This window comes from Aspergillus affinis (assembly GCF_023601865.1).
Source record: "Aspergillus affinis strain CMG 70 chromosome Unknown NODE_122_length_107909_cov_88_106777, whole genome shotgun sequence".
NCBI classification, from domain to species: domain Eukaryota; kingdom Fungi; phylum Ascomycota; class Eurotiomycetes; order Eurotiales; family Aspergillaceae; genus Aspergillus; species Aspergillus affinis.
Genome location: NW_026515903.1, coordinates 79,798 through 97,007, shown reverse-complemented (window position 1 = coordinate 97,007; position 17,210 = coordinate 79,798). Strand labels below are relative to the sequence as shown.

Sequence of the window (17,210 nt, the reverse complement as noted above, 5' to 3'; positions counted from 1 at the left end):
ATGGCCTACCAAGGCACTGGCGCTCAGTCGCCGAATTACGAGGGAGGAAACACTGGTCATCAACTTCATGATCCTCCTCATGGTGCTTCTCCGGTAGGTTCTCCCGCGCTGATCGGCGAGGCTTGGTTTTGTTTTCTTTCTTTCCTTTTTTTATTTTTTATTTCCGCCCGCCATCTGCAACTAGAATCTAACGATTTCTGCACGCAATTTAGTACGGCGAAACCCATGAAGAAGAAGAAGCCTCGAGGGGTTTGCTGTCCCATCAGACCGGTCCGTTCTCCGGTCCTTTCGACGACCCTCACCAGCGTGGATTGTCCCCTGGACCGCGACCCACCTCGGGCTACAGCTTGACCGAAACTTATGCCCCCGACGCCGGTTTCCAGGATCCCTACAGTGGAAACGGCTCGGTTTACTCAGGCCACTCCGGGGAGAACCCTGCAACTGCCTTCGGTGTTCCCGGCCGCGTTGCTTCGCCTTATGCTCGGAGTGAAACTTCGTCTACGGAGGCATGGAGACAGCGCCAGGCCCCCGGAGGTAACGCAGCCGGCGGCGGCGGCGGCGGCGGCGGTCTGCGACGTTATGCCACCAGAAAGGTCAAGCTGGTCCAGGGTTCCGTGCTGAGTGTCGATTACCCCGTACCTAGCGCCATTCAGAACGCCATCCAGGCTAAGTATCGGAACGATCTCGAGGGTGGAAGTGAGGAATTTACACACATGCGTTGTGAGTGGACGACCTTCTATAGGAGGAATTCGAATTTCGGGGAGGTTGCGATGAAAGCTAATGTGCCATTTTGCATCGACCAGACACTGCCGCGACATGTGACCCCAACGATTTCACTCTGCACAATGGTTACAACCTGCGACCTGCGATGTACAACCGTCACACCGAGCTTCTCATCGCCATTACCTACTATAACGAAGATAAGCAGCTTACGGCGCGTACTCTGCACGGTGTCATGCAGAACATCCGTGACATTGTCAACCTGAAAAAGTCCGAGTTCTGGAACAAGGGTGGTCCTGCTTGGCAGAAGATCGTCGTGGCCTTGGTTTTCGACGGTATCGATCCTTGCGACAAGGACACTCTGGATGTCTTGGCTACCATCGGTATCTATCAGGATGGTGTCATGAAGCGTGATGTCGACGGAAAGGAAACCGTGGCCCACATTGTATGTGAAGAAATTTGCGGCCCGATGAGCGACAAGGAACTAACAGCTGCCAGTTTGAATACACGACGCAACTGTCCGTGACTCCCAACCAACAGCTGATCAGGCCCACCGATGACGGCCCTACGACCCTCCCTCCCGTGCAGATGATGTTCTGTTTGAAGCAGAAGAACACCAAGAAGATCAACTCTCACAGATGGCTCTTCAACGGTTTCGGCCGTATCCTCAACCCTGAAGTGTGTATCCTGCTTGATGCCGGTACCAAGCCCGGCCCCAAGTCTCTCCTGGCCCTGTGGGAGGGCTTCTACAACGACAAGGATCTCGGAGGTGCTTGTGGTGAAATTCACGCCATGTTGGGTAAGGGTTGGAAGAACCTAATTAACCCGTTGGTTGCGGCACAGAACTTCGAGTACAAGATCAGTAATATTCTTGACAAGCCCCTGGAAAGTTCGTTCGGATACGTCAGTGTGTTGCCCGGTGCTTTCTCCGCCTACCGATTCCGCGCTATCATGGGTCGTCCTCTCGAACAATATTTCCACGGTGACCACACTCTTTCTAAACAGCTGGGTAAGAAGGGTATTGAGGGTATGAACATTTTCAAGAAGAACATGTTCTTGGCCGAAGATCGTATTCTTTGTTTCGAGCTGGTCGCCAAGGCCGGCTCCAAGTGGCATTTGACCTATGTGAAGGCCTCCAAGGGTGAAACCGATGTGCCCGAAGGTGCCGCCGAATTCATCTCCCAGCGTCGTCGTTGGCTGAACGGTTCCTTTGCCGCCGGTATTTACTCGCTCATGCACTTCGGTCGTATGTATAAGAGTGGACACAACTTGGTCCGCATGTTCTTCTTGCATATTCAGATGTTGTACAACGTTTTCAACACTTTCCTCACCTGGTTCTCTTTGGCGTCTTACTGGCTTACGACTTCGGTTATCATGGACTTGGTCGGAACTCCCAGCAAGAACAACGACTTCACCAGTTTCCCCTTCGGCAAAACGGCTACCCCCATTGTGAACACGATTCTGAAATACACCTACCTCGCATTCTTGCTGTTGCAGTTCATTCTTGCGCTGGGTAACCGTCCGAAGGGTTCGAAGTACTCGTATCTTGCCTCCTTTATTGTCTTCGGTGTTATCCAGATCTACGTTGTCGTTGATGCGCTGTACCTGGTCGTCCGTGCCTTTAGCGGTGGCTCTCCGATGGATTTCGACACCGATCACGGCGTCGGAGCGTTCTTGAACTCTTTCTTCGGATCTACCGGTGCCGGTATCATCATTATCGCCCTTGCTGCCACCTTCGGTCTCTATTTCGTCGCTTCGTTCATGTACCTGGACCCCTGGCACATGTTCACTTCGTTCCCCGCCTACATGGCCGTGCAGTCGTCCTTCATCAACATTCTGAACGTGTATGCCTTCAGCAACTGGCACGATGTCTCGTGGGGTACCAAGGGTTCCGACAAGGCCGATGCGCTGCCTTCCGCCAAGACCACCACCGAGGAAGGTAAAGAAGCTGTGATAGAAGAAATCGACAAGCCGCAGGCCGATATTGATAGTCAATTCGAGGCCACCGTGAAGCGCGCCCTGACTCCATACGTCGCTCCCGTCGAGCACGAGGAGAAGTCTCTGGATGATTCGTACAAGAGTTTCCGTACGCGTCTGGTTACGCTGTGGATCTTCAGCAATGGCTTGATGGCTGTTTGCATTACCAGTGACGGTGTTGATAAGTTTGGTTTCACGGTAAGTTTCCTTTTTTCCTACTCAGCCTTTTGATCTCTGGGGCGTAGACTGACTTATACTCTGCAGAATACCGCTACCGACCGGACACAGCGATTCTTCCAGGCTCTACTGTGGTCCACCGCCATCATGGCACTCTTCCGTTTCATTGGAGCCTGTTGGTTCCTGGGTAAGACTGGTATCATGTGCTGCTTCGCCCGGCGGTAGAGAGCGAACAAGAAGCCTCCTTTTTTGTGATGATAAAAAAAAAAGGTGTCTGCTTAGTCGAGAAGTGATGCTAGGCACATTTGTTGCAATTTTGTATTCTACATACGATGCCCATACCTTTGTCCTTGTTTTATTCCATTCTTTCTTATTTTCTTTCTCCCTCTTTGTTTTCATCTTATCTTCTTTCCTTCTTTTTCTCTCTTTTCTTTTTTCCTGTTCCTCTGCTTATACTATCATGGTTGGATTTACACGGTTGACAGAGCCGCAGACACTTTGATGTTTAGTAGAGTCTTAGCGGTTAGAATAACTCGGATGCATTCATGGCGCAAATGGCCGTGAAAGGAACAAATTCTTAGATCTTTCAATCTTACCCGTAGGCCCGTCAGTGATAGGTAAGTACGTAGCTCCCCCTAGCTCCCCCTAGCTACTAGCTACCTCCCTGCATACTCATATCTATAGGGATATTCATCTCTCTGTATGGAATATGCGAGACCTACCGTATAGAGTACCTTAGGCAGTAGTCGAAAGTAGGCATTCGCCGGAGTTGCCCGCCTTGGGAGGCGGTGATGGGTCATCGATGGCCCATGGCGTCAGGCTGCCCCGTCATGCTTTTCTAACTGGCCCAGTATTTCTACCTCGTGCACAACACACACGCCTTTGACTCCCAACTCCCTCGAACCTCCATTTTCTGTCTCCTCGCCTGCCTCTTGCTCATCTTTCTGGAATTCGGTCGCTATCTTCGCCTTGTCCTCGCCTTGTGCCACTGGCCCTTTTTCTGCCGCCATCCGAGTGGAGAAAACCCCTTCACTTTGCCGCTCCACTGCTCTTGGACCCCGCAGGTCTGACGCTGCTTGCTCTGTCATTCCTGACATCACCTGGCTCAGGAGGATCTTGGTCTTCTCTATCTATCTGTGAGAGGTCGATTTTAATTGGCGACGTGCTTGATATAGTGATTCTTTTCGCTTTCTTTATCTCAATTTCTTCTGTTTGTTCTTGCTCGTCCGAAGAGTTAAAGATCGGGGTCGCGTGGCGGCGTTTTCTTTTCTCTTGGCAAAATGTTGAAGATATGGTCTATGGTATGTTTTGCTCACTCTTCAGAGCTTGCTCATGCCCGGTCGAGCTCGATTTTCTTTGCGGTGTTTGTGTTTGAGGAATAGGGACTGACTGACTCTTTCTCGTTGTTCGGTGCAGAAACAAAAACAGCAACAAGCTGAAAATGCTGAAGGCGCTGCTGGGAAGAAGAAGAAGAAGGTCACGGCTGCTCAGCTTCGCGTACAACGAGGTATGCTTCCAATGTCCCCTTTGCCCAAACCATCCCCCAGCCAGCAGCTTCAAAGCCACAGACAGGCAGAACCAACAGGCAGAAGCCCAAACCCAACCACTACAAAGCCCCAAAACGAACCCAACTAACCAGGAATTACGCAAAAAACAGACCTCAACGAACTCACCCTCGGCAGCACGATGAAAATGTCCTTCCCCAACCCGGACGACATCCTGAACTTCGTCCTCACTATCGAGCCCGACGAGGGCATGTACAAGGGCGGGGCCTTCCATTTCAATTTCGCCGTGAACCAGAACTTCCCGCATGATCCGCCTAAGGTCAAATGTTCGCAGAAGATCTATCATCCGAATATTGACCTTGAGGGGAACGTTTGCTTGAATATTTTGAGGGAGGATTGGAAGCCGGTGTTGAATTTGAATGCGGTTATTGTGGGCATGCAGGTTCGTTTTCCCCCATCTCTTTTTTCTTTGCTTTGTTTTTGTAGGGAGTTAGTTGTTGTAGTTTGGGTAATGAGTGCATGGTTGCGTAACTTGATGTGCGTGCTAAACTGACTGACTGACTCATCTGATATAGTTCCTGTTCCTTGAGCCCAACGCCTCCGATCCCCTCAACAAAGAAGCCGCCGATGATCTCCGTCAGAACCGCGAAGCCTTCAAGCGGAATGTGCGCACGTCGATGGGCGGAGGCGCCGTGCGGGGCGTGCACTATGAGCGCGTCATGAAATGAGTTTGACTTGAACCGCCCATTGCGCGCTCGCTTCCGGCTTGGGTGGACTGCAGAGATATGGTGTCGAGCCGAAGGGAGCCGTGACTGCTTGCTCCTGGCACTTGCGCCATGAGTTGATTTATGAGTCCTGGCCAGCGTCAGTCAGTCAGTTTGGTCTGAGCGGAGCTGAACTGGCCTGGCCTGAAGCAAGGTAAAGAGATGGGATGAATCTATGGTGGATATGAGAAGCAGATACGAATAGCAAGAGAATGGACTGAAAGGAAAGGTAAAAGGATCCTAGGATCCTAGGTTGGGTCTCTGGTGCATCATCTTCTACTTTTTTTTTTTATTATAACTGAATTAATTAGCGACTGGATAGATTATTTGTTCACGAACGCAATGAATATATGGTATGGTGATTCTTATTTATTCATATCACTTTGGCTTTGTTTGAGATCACTGTTCTTGAGCTTGGGTCGATTTACTTTGTGGTGTTATTTTGGACTTTCTGATTTTGAAATTGATTCGTTCTATAGTGTGCATTGCAGTATTGCTGCATCTTGTTCTTTCAAAGCCGAGGGATCAGAAAATACGTCAGTAGCTAAGGAGACTCCAGTATCGCACAGCTATATCCTACATACAGAGACGGATGCCAACCACCTACTACGCACGGTGACATGATCCATCCAGAAAACACCATGACTTACAATGCATCCCCAATCAGGATCCCCGGAGAGAATCAAGGATAAAGATATAGGATACAGCAACAACAAAGGAAACCAGTTGTAGTACCGTAGGAAACAAGAAAAACAGCTATATATACAGCCAATCCACTGAACAACTTAACAACGGAGAGATAAAGAGAAAGAAGGTAATTGAACATGTTTTTGGCTTTCTTTCATTTCTCCCATACATTGGTGCGATTTCATTCACTCTGATATGTATGAACCGTCCGTCCGGGAGGGGATACTAAAGTCCAATTCAACTGAGTCGAGCTTATAACGCGATACATGTGATCATGGCCGATACACAGAGAACACAGAAACTTGACAATGACAAGGCTGGCTCGGCTGGTCCTTCTCCGAACAGAACAGGATATATTGAAATGGTTGAACGGATGCGGAGTAGTGATCGATGGTGCTTCGTTCGAAGGGGCAAGGAAAGTAGGTAGGTGTATCGAGTATTGTCAGGACGGACGGTGCAGAATCATCAAATTGAACGAATTTAAGCGGCCTGGGCGGCGCGCTCCTGCTCGAGACGGGTGTAGTAGACGTCACGGGCGCGGACGCGGGGGAGGTGGTATCCTGTTTGATTGTTAGATGGGTTTTTTGAGAGGAGAGAGGACCTTGTCTGGAGATGATATAACGTACCGTACCACCAGAGGTAGCCGAAGGTGGTACCGAAGCCTGGAGGTGGAAGATGGGGTTAGTTTTTTGACATGCGGAGGTTCATCGGTGATGGTGGAATTGAATTCGTCAGGACGGCGAGGCAGATGACGTTGAAAAGACTAATTTCTCTGTCACTCTGCCTGTCTATGACTGTCTTGATTTTCCGGATCGTGTGCTCGCGACATGCTGAATGGGTGGACGAATGGATGGATGATCGGTCAAGACTCACCGAAAGCAGTGCTCAGGTCAAGGACCAGGCTGCGGCGGAGCATCTATAAGAATCAAGTCAGCCCATCTGTCCATGCATTGTCTCTGTGATTGACGCTCGGGGGTGTGGGCGGATTCCAAGCTCGAAATCCCAGCCATCCCGTCAAGCCGAGCGGAAACATTCGGGTGTGGGAATCACGTACGCCAGTGATAGGGGCGACACCGGCCATTGTGAAAGATGGAAGAGAGAATGCGACTCGAGAGGCGGATTCGAAGCGATTGCAGCAGAGAACGAGCTGCGTTGGGTGGGTGGTGGGGGAGTGGAGGTGGAGAGCAGAGAGGGGGAGAAAGTGATGATGTTCGAGAAAGTCGAGGTGAAGCTTTCCGGTCGCACGTAAGCGACGGCTGTGAGTGGCCTGATGGCCTGACTGGATGCGGCGGTCGGGGGGAGTGGTGCAATGGCTTCACTTTCTGTTTACAGTCTATTGATGGACATTGCTATATTTATGATGTTTTTACTATTGCCCAGATTAAATTTATCTTATTTTTCACTCTATTATGTACCGTCCTCTGTCCTGGCAAATCCCTGTCTGCTGGTCTGCCTGCCTGGATACCTGATGCTGCCTCAGGTATAAACCCCACGTGACCCTTCCGAAGACTTGTTTGGCTTCGTCACGCCGTCCTTCTTGACTACGATCACCCTCATCCCTGACTTGCCGCCATGCTCGCCTCGGAGCCTACCCTCAAACGCTCCTCCTCGTCGATTTCAGCCCAGCAGAATGGCCCGGATGTCAAGCGCCTGAAGCGTCCCTACCATCACCACCACCGTCTACAGAATCCCGTCAACCCAGCCATCCCGGAACCCGCGATCTCGGATGCCTCCTCGGTCGACCATTTGATGAACCGCTCTATCGGGCAGTCTCTCCGACAGTCTGGTTTTGACCAGGCCGATCCGGTTGCGCTAGATGGATTCCGCAACGCCGCTGAGGAGTGTATGTTTGCGATACAAGGAGGAAAGCAAAATGAATGATGATTCTGACGAACGTGCGCCTAGATCTTCTCAGATTCGCCTCATATATCCGTCAGTCGATGCTATCGAGCCGTCGCATCCAGCCGATTCCTCAAGATTTCGAACATGCGTTGAAACGACATTCCCTGCGCCTGGACGACCTCATCCCGCACGCTAAACCTCCCCCGACTTCCGAGCCGATTCCTACGCTCTTACCCACTCCTCCGCCGGAAGACGACTCTTTCAAGATGCTGCCCTCGTTCGGACCCCAGCTGAGCGGCGAAGACGACCGAGTGCGAAGTGCACACATCCCGAAACATTTCCCGGAATTCCCGAGTAAACATACCTACCGTCACACGCCCGTCTTTACGGAAAGAGAACAGGATGCGCGGAAGATCCGCGAGCGCGCAACAGAGGATGGACGGCACGGAGAAGAGGCTCTGCGCAAGCTGGCTCGCGCAGCGTTCAAGGACAATCAACTTGGAGCGGCCGGTCGCGACAAGAAAGCATGGGGCAAGAGAACGGAGAGCATGGATAGTATGTTTGAAAAGACGATTAAGGCCATGTTGAAGAAGACGCCTAAGGCCCTGCCCGCGCCGGGAGCCTCAGCGCCCATGGAAATCGACTCCGGGGCTGCCGCCGATGCAGATGTCAAATCGGCTCGGAATAAGACGGCTTTGAGCATTGAGCTGCCGCCGATCATCAACTGCGAACGAGATCTTTGGCGCAAGTCCACGGGATCGCGGGATCGCAGACCAGAGGAGAAGTCTCCCGGGTCGAAGGACAATCCGAATTTACCCCGAGTGGAGAACTGGGTGAGCACATAATTGGGAGCATGTTGTTTCGGAAGGAAGCGGATTGGTCTCACGGCGTTTGGACCTTTTGTAATTGTAGTCATAACTCGTCAAGATACCCATGGAGTTGATTTGGAATATGCTTAATTGGGCTGAGAAACAAGAAAAAAAAGAATATCTGTAGCTGGTATCCAAAGCCAAAATGTGTAGAGAACGCCCGTTTTCCCAACTCCGTAGCAATGCAATCCGATCAATCATCGTCCTACGTGCTTCTAGCTTTCGAATCTCCCTCCGCTGTGGCTGTAGCTGTAGCTTCAGCTTTGCGCTTCGCCTCTTCGGCCTGTCGAATCGGTTCCCAAGCAGTCGTTTCAACAGTCAATCCATTCGCGCATCTAACAGAACCGGAAGAATTAGCTTAGCTTCAACCAACCTCTCTCCGAAGACCCAATCCATCTTCAAGCAGCAAGGCCAAAAGACAGAAAACAGAAGAAACCTACCGTCTAAACAGCCTGACAACCGGCTTACAAACCACCACACCCGGCTTGGGAATCCCATCCTGTGGCGGATTGCACGAGTACTGGACCATTTCTAGGAGCTTGCATTTCTCGAGCTCGACAGGTCCGCCTTTGCGGCGCCGCTCTTGGAAGTTCTTGCGGATGATGCTGACATGGTCGGGGAGGGTTTCGGCGTGGAAGACGGGGACGAGGGGAGCCATTGTTTTTGATTGGGATGAGAGGACGCGAGGATCGAGGGGATGGTGGGATTGGGAAGAGGATGTGAGTGGGTTGATTGGGGGGTCTGGGCTGATCGGATTTGATGCGATTGCGGCTTCTCTTGGCGGGTGGTTTTGTCTTCCGACAACTACTTACGGAGTACTGCCTTTGCTGCATTATTCAGGCTCGGTACAAGACACATCCTTCTGGTTGATTGCTATATTATGATTGGGTTAATTGCTGTTTCATAATGTCAGATCATTTATGAATTTCGCCGATCTGCATACGCAGGAGTGTCGTCGTTAGCTATGGCCGCCGAGCTCGGGGAGAAATTGCTCGGCGAGGTTCACGAAGAACGATTAGACGAGGTATGGTTGTTGGACTTGTTATAATGTATCAGTTTGATACAAACTTCCTTCGGTTTCCTCTGGCTTGTCATCTGTCGAGCTGTCATGCATGTCCACACGCTAACGACTCTAGCTCCTGCATGACCTGCGAACCATCTACGAGAATCCCGATGATGCTCCTCTGAGACATCCACTGGGTGTCACGGAGATCGACGACCTGCTAGATGTGTTCATGCAGAGGACTCCTGTGCAACCGGCCCAGGAGCATCCGGATCCACCGCTATTAGAAGAGACCGGTCCTGCTTCGGATAACGGCGAAGGCGAAGACGAGGAATATGCTCATGATCAGGAACACGAGCCTGCTCAAGATGATATCCCAATGAATCCACACTCGTGGGAGAATGTTCCTGCACCAACTCACGTCCCTCGCGACACCGCTCTCGAAATATCGAGTACCTCGTCCGGGGCCGGGAAGTCCCAGTTACTCTACTATCTCGCAGCCACGGCGGTCTTGCCGTCTATGTTCGCTGGACAGAGGCTAGGGGGGCACGAATCTGCCATTGTCTTTATTGACACGGACGGTCGGTTCGAAGCCGACAGACTACGAACTATCGCTCGCGGTATCGTGAACGATCGACTTCTACAGAACCTCGGACCCGAGCCACAAAGTATACCATCTGCACCATCTGCACTATCTACCCCAGACCTCGAATCCATGCTATCCTCATCCCTCCAACACGTCCACGTCTTCCGTCCTGAGTCCTCAGCTGCCCTCCTTGCCACCCTCCACAATCTCGAGACCTACCTCTACGACCTCCCCCGCCACTTCTCCTCGTCTCGCCCCCTCCACGCCATCTTCATCGACAGCGCGGGCGCCTTCTTCTGGCAAGATAAACTGCACGACGAGGTCGCTCGCACCGAGGAGATCGGTCTTCCGCATGCCGATATCGAGCGTGATCGTGCCCTCATGCAAAGCTTCTATCTTGCTGATCTCTATGCCGAGCTGGTTGCTCGGTTGAAGCTCCTGCAGAGGCTGTTTAGCTGTTCTGTCGTTTATACGAGTACTGCTTGGAGCAGACGGTCTGTGTCAAGTACGGGTACAGGTGCTGGTGCCGGTGGAAGTGCAAGTACAGGCGAGCGGTATGGGGCCTATCGTCCCTCCGGGCCGTTCGAGTTGTATAATCCTTTGGAAGAGATGGGGTCTGGGCCTCCGGGCCCGGCGTTTCGGTCACCGCTTCCGCCGCCTTGGGGCGTCTTTCCGGATCTGAGGCTCGTGGTGCAGAGGGATCGCGTGAGGGCGTTTCCGCACTCGTTGACGGCGGTGGCGGCGCAAGGGGAACAGGCGGCATTGAGGAGGGAGGTTGTCCTGCAGGGGCGGTTTCTGGTCTGGGTCAATGGTTGGGGGAGAGAGGATTGGCCGAGGAGAGTGCGTGAGGGTCTGGAGAGGAGGAATGGTGGGATGTTTGGATTTCGGGTTACGAGGGATGGGGTGTGGCTTACTTGAGTTGGTGCTTTGGCATTGCTCGGTCTGTGATATGTACGGTGGTTGTTGGACCACAGTGTTGTGGTTGATATTGGTGTATGCTATATGCTGTATGCGCAGTACCATCTTCTCTGTACAAGACTGCGTCTAGATATATCGCCTCACTCTAGCCAACGCCGGACATCCATCTCAAGCAAATAGCTTGCCAATTGCCTCGACCGTGGTATTCCCACCACTAAAGACAACGCCTATATCCCACCCATCCGGCGCCTCCTTCTCCACCATGCGTCGAAAGTCCTCGTTGAACAAACAAACCGCCAAACCCACCACCGCACTCGGCTCCACCACTACCTTCATCCGCTCCAAAACCAGCCTCATGGTCGCCTTGATCTGCGCCTCCGTCACAGCAAACACCCCGGCGACTTTGTTGCCGTCCGAAATCACTTCCCAATTCAACACCCCCACCGGCGTGCGCAGCCCATCCGCTATCGTCAGCGTCTTGACAGCCTGCACCCTCTCCCCGGCCAACAGCCCACGCCGACAATCATCCCCGCCTTCAAAGCTCGGCTCCGCACCAAACACCTTCGTCGACTCGTCGGAGAAAAACGTCGCGACGCCCGCATTCAACCCGCCGCCGCCCACGGGCGTGATCACCGCATCCAGCTGTCCTTCAGCCCGGGGTCCATGAACGCTCAGGCCCGGCTTCTCCGCCACCAGCGCCGCATACTGTCCCTGCATCTCCAGTCCCGTGGTCCCCTGCCCGCAAATGATATCGAAATGATCATACGGCGGGATCAAGAAGGCGTTGGTCTTTGCTTGCACCTCAGCTACCACGGCCTCGCGTTCCGTGCTCGTCGATCCGCTGAATATCACCTCCGCGCCGTACCCCTTCGTCCCCGAGATCTTGGATACCGTGCTGATTCGTGGCATGACCACGTACGCGGGGATGTGGAGCGTTTGGGCGGCGAGGGCGAGGGCTTGTGCGTGGTTTCCTATATTCATCACAAGAGACATTAGCATTTTTATACATATCTACTTCCCTCCTTTCATCACCAGGAAAAGACAAGGCAATTTAAAGGAAAGAAAAAGACAAACCAGATGAATGCGTAATAACCCCCCTCCCCCGCACAACCTCCTCCCCTTCCTCCTCAATCAACCTCAACAAAGCATGAAAGGCACCTCGGGCCTTGAACGCCCCGATGCGCTGATAATTCTCGCATTTGAAGAAGAACCGGATCGTTGGGTTTGATGGAGTCTGGCCTTCCCATTCGGTGCCGTGCAGCGAGTCGGCGGATTGGGGCGTCGAGGCGAGGTTGTTGAGCGTGGTGTTCGTGAGGAGGGGTGTTGTGTGGATGTACGGTTTTATGAGCGCGTGGGCGGTGGCTATGGCGCTTGGGGTGAGGGTGTGGATTGTTTTGGCCATTTTGAATTTTTCTTGAATTCTTCTTTGAATGATGATATAGTCTATAGAAGGTATGGTGAAGATTGAGGACTGAGGATGAAGATGAGAGAGGGGAAATGAGGGGATAAGACGGAGACCCCAGACGGACGGAATGTGCCGAGGTGCGTCTTCACGTCAGATTTTTCTCTACGTAGTTATGGCGTTATATTTAAGCAGGAAGATCATAACAGTGAAATATAAATAAATAATTATTTAAACTAAACTCCTAAAATCAATTCATGGTACAGTCATAACTTTTCCCATCCTTGGTATAGCATTACATTTATTTCTGGTTCTCGGGACGGAGGGAGCTGTGAATATAGAGTTAGCTTGGTTTCTTTTGGTTCAAGGTTGATCAAAAGAAAAACTTACCGAACGGCCTTGCCGGCACGCCAGATCTCGAGATCACGGATCTCCTGCATCTCCTTCTCGTACTTCTCACGGTAGTCCTTCTGCGAGTTGTACTCGAGCGAACGCTTGGTCTCGGTGCCGTCACGGACGCTGTCGTAGAGCTCGTTGAAGAGGGGCTTCAGGTTGTCCTTGAAGCGGCCGGACCAGTCGATGGCACCGCGACGGGCGGTGGTGGAGCAGGCAGCGTACATCCAGTCCATACCGTTGCCTCCGATCAGAGGGTACAGGGACTGGGTGGCCTCCTCGACGGTCTCGTTGAAAGCTTCGGAGGGGGTGTGGCCGCGCTCACGGAGAACCTCGTACTGAGCGAGGAACATACCGTGGATACCGCCCATCAGGCAGCCACGCTCGCCGTACAGGTCGGAGTAGACCTCCTTCTCGAAGGTGGTCTCGTAGAGGTAGCCGGAACCGACGGCAACACCCATGGCGATGGCCTTCTCCTTGGCCTGGCCGGTGACGTCCTGGTAGACGGCAATGGAGGAGTTGATACCACGGCCCTCACGGAAGAGAGTGCGGACGGTACGGCCGGAACCCTTGGGGGCGACGAGGATCACGTCGACGTCGGTGGGGACCTCGACCTTGGTGAGGTCCTTGAAGACGGGGGAGAAACCGTGGGAGAAGTAGAGGGTCTTGCCCTTGGTGATGAGGGGCTTCAGGGTAGGCCAGGTCTCACTCTGGGCGGCGTCGGAGAGCAGGTTCATGATGACGGTACCCTTCTCGACGGCGTTGTTGACGTCGAACAGGTTCTTGCCGGGCACCCAGCCGTCCTGGATGGCCTCCTTCCACGAGGCACCGTCCTTGCGGACACCGACGATGACGTTGAGACCCTGGTCACGCAGGTTCAGACCCTGACCGTGACCCTGGGAGCCGTAGCCGATGAGGGCAAGGGTGTCGTTCTTGAAGAACTCCTGCAGCTTCTCACGGGGCCAGTCCCCACGCTCGTAGACGGTCTCCTTGTGGCCGGCGAAGGACATGTTCTTGATGCCACGGACGGCGGTGGTAGGGAGGGAGACGCGGGGGATGGCATTGGCAGCAGCCTTAGCCAGGGCGGGTCGGGGGAGGGCGGCGGAGACGACGGAGCGAGGAGCAGCGACACGGGTCAGGCGGAGGGCCCGGGGGAGTCCACGAGAAGCCATTGTGAAGGTTGTGTGTGTGGTGAGGAGAAACGGAGGAAAGGAATTGAAGAAGGAGAAAAGGATCAAGATGGGAGGAAGAGGGGAGAGGGGAGAGATTTCAGATGGATTGACAATGGAGGAGAAAGAGAAGGGGAAAAAAGACGGACGTTGCGAGGTTATAAGCTTCGGTCTGCCGCTGGGGAGCTCGTTGCGTGGAGGGGCACGTGATCCCGGAGTTGCGCCCTCCCTCCCCGGCCGATGTCGGATTGGACGCCACCTGATTGGCTGCGGGGAGCGGGCGTTTATGTAATATCGGCCCGTTCGCAGATCGACTCGTCTTGGATTTTTGCAGCAGACGATAAGCTTGTCATTCACAGCGGAGGAATGACTGTCATCCTTTGGATTACGAAGTAGTCATTCTGCTAGGACATAAATCCTAGATGGTTTGTCTACAGGATTCTATCATTTCTTAGACCGGCGTCGGTGTTCTTTGCGTTTTTGACTTCGAACTTGAGCCGAAGCTTTCGCTGAGAACCAGTTACAGTGCCCTCAATAACTAATATACCTCACACATTGTGACCATAGTGATATGCTCTGTCCCCTGTAGCGCAAAGACTGGACCGGTCGAGGAGACTGAGGAGTGGAACCCAGGGCCACTGTGGAGTTCGGAGCGGAGCCGGATGCAGATGCAGCGTCAGCCGGGTGACTCTGCATCTGGGGAAAATCTGTCCACTGGCAGTGACTCACTCTAATAGGGGCCTGGACTTAGCAATGACCGAGTTTGGGTTGGCTGAAACTTCAGATTATTCTGGTAGTCATGGTTCTTCCAATCAGTTTGCTAATAGCTGTATAGATTTCGTAGCCGTTCAGTGTCATTCCGGATGTGTTACGCATCGTGCATAGGTACCTGGCAGTTCAAAGGTCAACATTGCAGCTTCGAGATCTGTTTCAATGCTGCAGGCTACTTTGTGTTTCGTATATGGTGTTGATGTTGCGCAAGTTTAAATTAGCTTTCCGAGTATACAAATCCCGACGGATGGATTGGTGAGATTGATTTTACTTTAACCTTTTCTAATTTCTTGTATCTCTTTCTCGAATGAATTCGTCAATTTATCCATCAAATGGGACAAATAGTGGGTAGGGGCCTCGATACATACCATATTTGTTCTTCGTATCTAATTGCGGGCTGTGTTTGGATCTATCCATGCTTGCCTCGCGCTTGTTTAACTTTCAAGTAAAATTGTTCAATCATTCAGAACCCGTGATCTATACTTTCGGGAATCCTCGTTCATGATAATTCCCCTTTCTTGTATTCTCATCATGCACTGCATAGACCTTCCCCTCCTTCAGCGCCTTCACAACTGCTTTCTTTCTGCTCTCACTCTCCGGAACATGGCGAGGAATCTGGCCCTTAATAGTCACACGCACTCCATGACGATGAAGTGGTGCATAATCATGCGTGGCACGGTGCGTGGTAGTACTGGGCTCGGTCAGCAATTTATATAGCATACATAAACCCGACCTCTAGACGGAAGATAACATACCGATTATCCCACAATGCCACCGAGTTCTTCTCCCACCGGAAACGGACCGTGTGATCCTGCGCCGTATGGATGTGAGTGAAGAGCAGTTCGAGGATCTTATCCGATTCGTAGCGCTTGAGACCGTCGATTCGGGTGACGAACCCCGAGTTGAGGTTCAGGACTTTGTATCCAGTGACCGGGTGAGTGGTCACGACTGGGTGGAGGGTTTCGACGGGTCTTTCTTGAGGTGATCGGCCCCAGTGGTTGAGGACGGAGTCGTAGACGTGCTGGTGGGGTTGTTAGTGAATGGAAATGACTGTAGGCTTCGAGGGATGGTCTACCTCGGAGCTGTGCCATGCTTTCAATCCATCTGCGAAATGTTGAAGGGGCTCTGATAGCGTTTCATATGTGCCGTATCCGGAGATCCTACTTTTGTGAGAATTGAAAGTGCATTAAAGGGTGGGATGTTACTTACCACGCAGTGTCTCCGCCGGTAGGAGGCAGTTCGTCGATTCTCAAAAGCGAGAATGAAGGAGGATTCGCTTGGAAGCTGCTGTCCGCGTGGAAGTCGGCAAAAGGCCACTTGAAATGAACATAAACTCCTCGGTAGTCCCTGTATCGCGTGAGCATCGCTAGTCATTTTCAATTGAGGGCTTCCTTTCAGACTTACTCTTCCTGCTCTTCAATGCCGTTTACGATGGGTCTTCCTGCTGCCTTTTCGTCTTCCGGGTCCGGAAGAAGTTCGGGAATACCTTGCGTTGCTTGTCAGTTGAACATATCTTGGATATGAATGAAAGATATAGATGCAACAATACCATAATAATCGAATAGTTCGCGTTGTTGCTCGGCCGTGATATCCTGATCCCGGAAAAAGACAACGCCCCGATGAGCCACCAACAGGGCTAATTCATCTTTCTGTTCATCTGTCAATGCAGAAAGCTGGATGCCAGTAAGAAGAGTTCCCAGGGACGGTGTCAGATCGGTCCGTTTAACATTGGCCAGTAGGTGCGGGAGATTGGGGTCGGCAGAGAGACCACGATCCCGAGGAACGTTGACAGGCTCACGGATACCGCGAGGAGGAATGTGATCACCTAGCGGCCGCGGAGGAAGAGCTCGTTGATAAACCGCAGGTAGCTCGGGAGTGGCTTCGTACTGGATGGTGGTCGGTTTGGTGTCGCTGTAAGCCTCGACGGGCTGGCCGTTAACGGTAAGAGATGGAGCCATTTGGAATTCGAGCTATCCTGGATGATTTGGATATTTTGTTTATTTGCTATAGAGCTGTTCAGGAATATATAATAAAGAAGACGGAATATTTCCGGGGTTTTATTAGTATAAATGGCGTCATTGTATGGTTTGGTTGCATAAAAGAAACCGTCTGTGATGCTAGTTGGTAGTCGACCACGGCGAGTCATTTGGCTTATATTTTGATTTGCTACCCTTGCTACTTATCTCCCGACAGAAAAGGAAGAAGACGAATATGCTGAAGGCCTGGCTAGATCCTGGTATTGCATATTAATAATCGCGCGATTCCTAGAGGCATCGTCCTATCGGGAGTGGGATACTTGCTGCATGACACTACAATAGTTGGGTATGATGTGATCTTAGTCGCCATCAGGATTCATGGTATCATGAAGCTTGAATCGTATATAGAATGGATTTTGTGTTCCTAGATTCCGGAGTGATTTGACCGAAT

The 17,210-nt window shown here is 52.1% G+C and overlaps 7 protein-coding genes across 7 annotated transcripts; 3 read left to right on the top strand and 4 right to left on the bottom strand.

The window, feature by feature from the left end:
* chsG (chitin synthase class III) lies at positions 1-5,107 on the top strand (the record flags this gene model as incomplete). Its single annotated transcript, XM_053104872.1, has 8 exons — positions 1-93; positions 213-720; positions 804-1,165; positions 1,219-2,895; positions 2,962-3,061; positions 4,325-4,381; positions 4,532-4,821; positions 4,955-5,107. The coding sequence occupies 8 exons, from the start codon at positions 1-3 to the stop codon at positions 5,105-5,107; spliced, it is 3,240 nt and encodes a 1,079-aa protein (XP_052951924.1).
* A 2,295-nt stretch (positions 5,108-7,402) lies between these two features.
* Positions 7,403-8,517, top strand: KD926_001186 (TBP-associated factor 8 family protein; the record flags this gene model as incomplete). Its single annotated transcript, XM_053104871.1, has 2 exons — positions 7,403-7,673; positions 7,736-8,517. The coding sequence occupies 2 exons, from the start codon at positions 7,403-7,405 to the stop codon at positions 8,515-8,517; spliced, it is 1,053 nt and encodes a 350-aa protein (XP_052951923.1).
* Positions 8,518-8,746: 229 nt separating this feature from the next.
* Positions 8,747-9,199, bottom strand: KD926_001185 (uncharacterized protein; the record flags this gene model as incomplete). Its single annotated transcript, XM_053104870.1, has 2 exons — positions 8,747-8,876; positions 8,982-9,199. The coding sequence occupies 2 exons, from the start codon at positions 9,197-9,199 to the stop codon at positions 8,747-8,749; spliced, it is 348 nt and encodes a 115-aa protein (XP_052951922.1).
* Positions 9,200-9,505: 306 nt separating this feature from the next.
* On the top strand, positions 9,506-11,048 carry KD926_001184 (putative Rad51 family DNA repair protein; the record flags this gene model as incomplete). Its single annotated transcript, XM_053104869.1, has 2 exons — positions 9,506-9,565; positions 9,678-11,048. The coding sequence occupies 2 exons, from the start codon at positions 9,506-9,508 to the stop codon at positions 11,046-11,048; spliced, it is 1,431 nt and encodes a 476-aa protein (XP_052951921.1).
* Positions 11,049-11,216: 168 nt separating this feature from the next.
* On the bottom strand, positions 11,217-12,450 carry KD926_001183 (tryptophan synthase beta subunit-like PLP-dependent enzyme; the record flags this gene model as incomplete). The annotated part of the gene is made up of 2 exons (XM_053104868.1): positions 11,217-12,019; positions 12,123-12,450. 2 exons carry the CDS (start codon positions 12,448-12,450, stop codon positions 11,217-11,219), a joined length of 1,131 nt encoding a protein of 376 aa, XP_052951920.1.
* Positions 12,451-12,751: 301 nt separating this feature from the next.
* KD926_001182 (Ketol-acid reductoisomerase) lies at positions 12,752-14,015 on the bottom strand (the record flags this gene model as incomplete). Its single annotated transcript, XM_053104867.1, has 2 exons — positions 12,752-12,779; positions 12,841-14,015. 2 exons carry the CDS (start codon positions 14,013-14,015, stop codon positions 12,752-12,754), a joined length of 1,203 nt encoding a protein of 400 aa, XP_052951919.1.
* Positions 14,016-15,260: 1,245 nt separating this feature from the next.
* Positions 15,261-16,741, bottom strand: KD926_001181 (TauD/TfdA dioxygenase family protein; the record flags this gene model as incomplete). The annotated part of the gene is made up of 6 exons (XM_053104866.1): positions 15,261-15,474; positions 15,539-15,804; positions 15,859-15,943; positions 15,993-16,130; positions 16,188-16,269; positions 16,333-16,741. 6 exons carry the CDS (start codon positions 16,739-16,741, stop codon positions 15,261-15,263), a joined length of 1,194 nt encoding a protein of 397 aa, XP_052951918.1.
* Between the last annotated feature and the right edge of the window lie 469 nt (positions 16,742-17,210).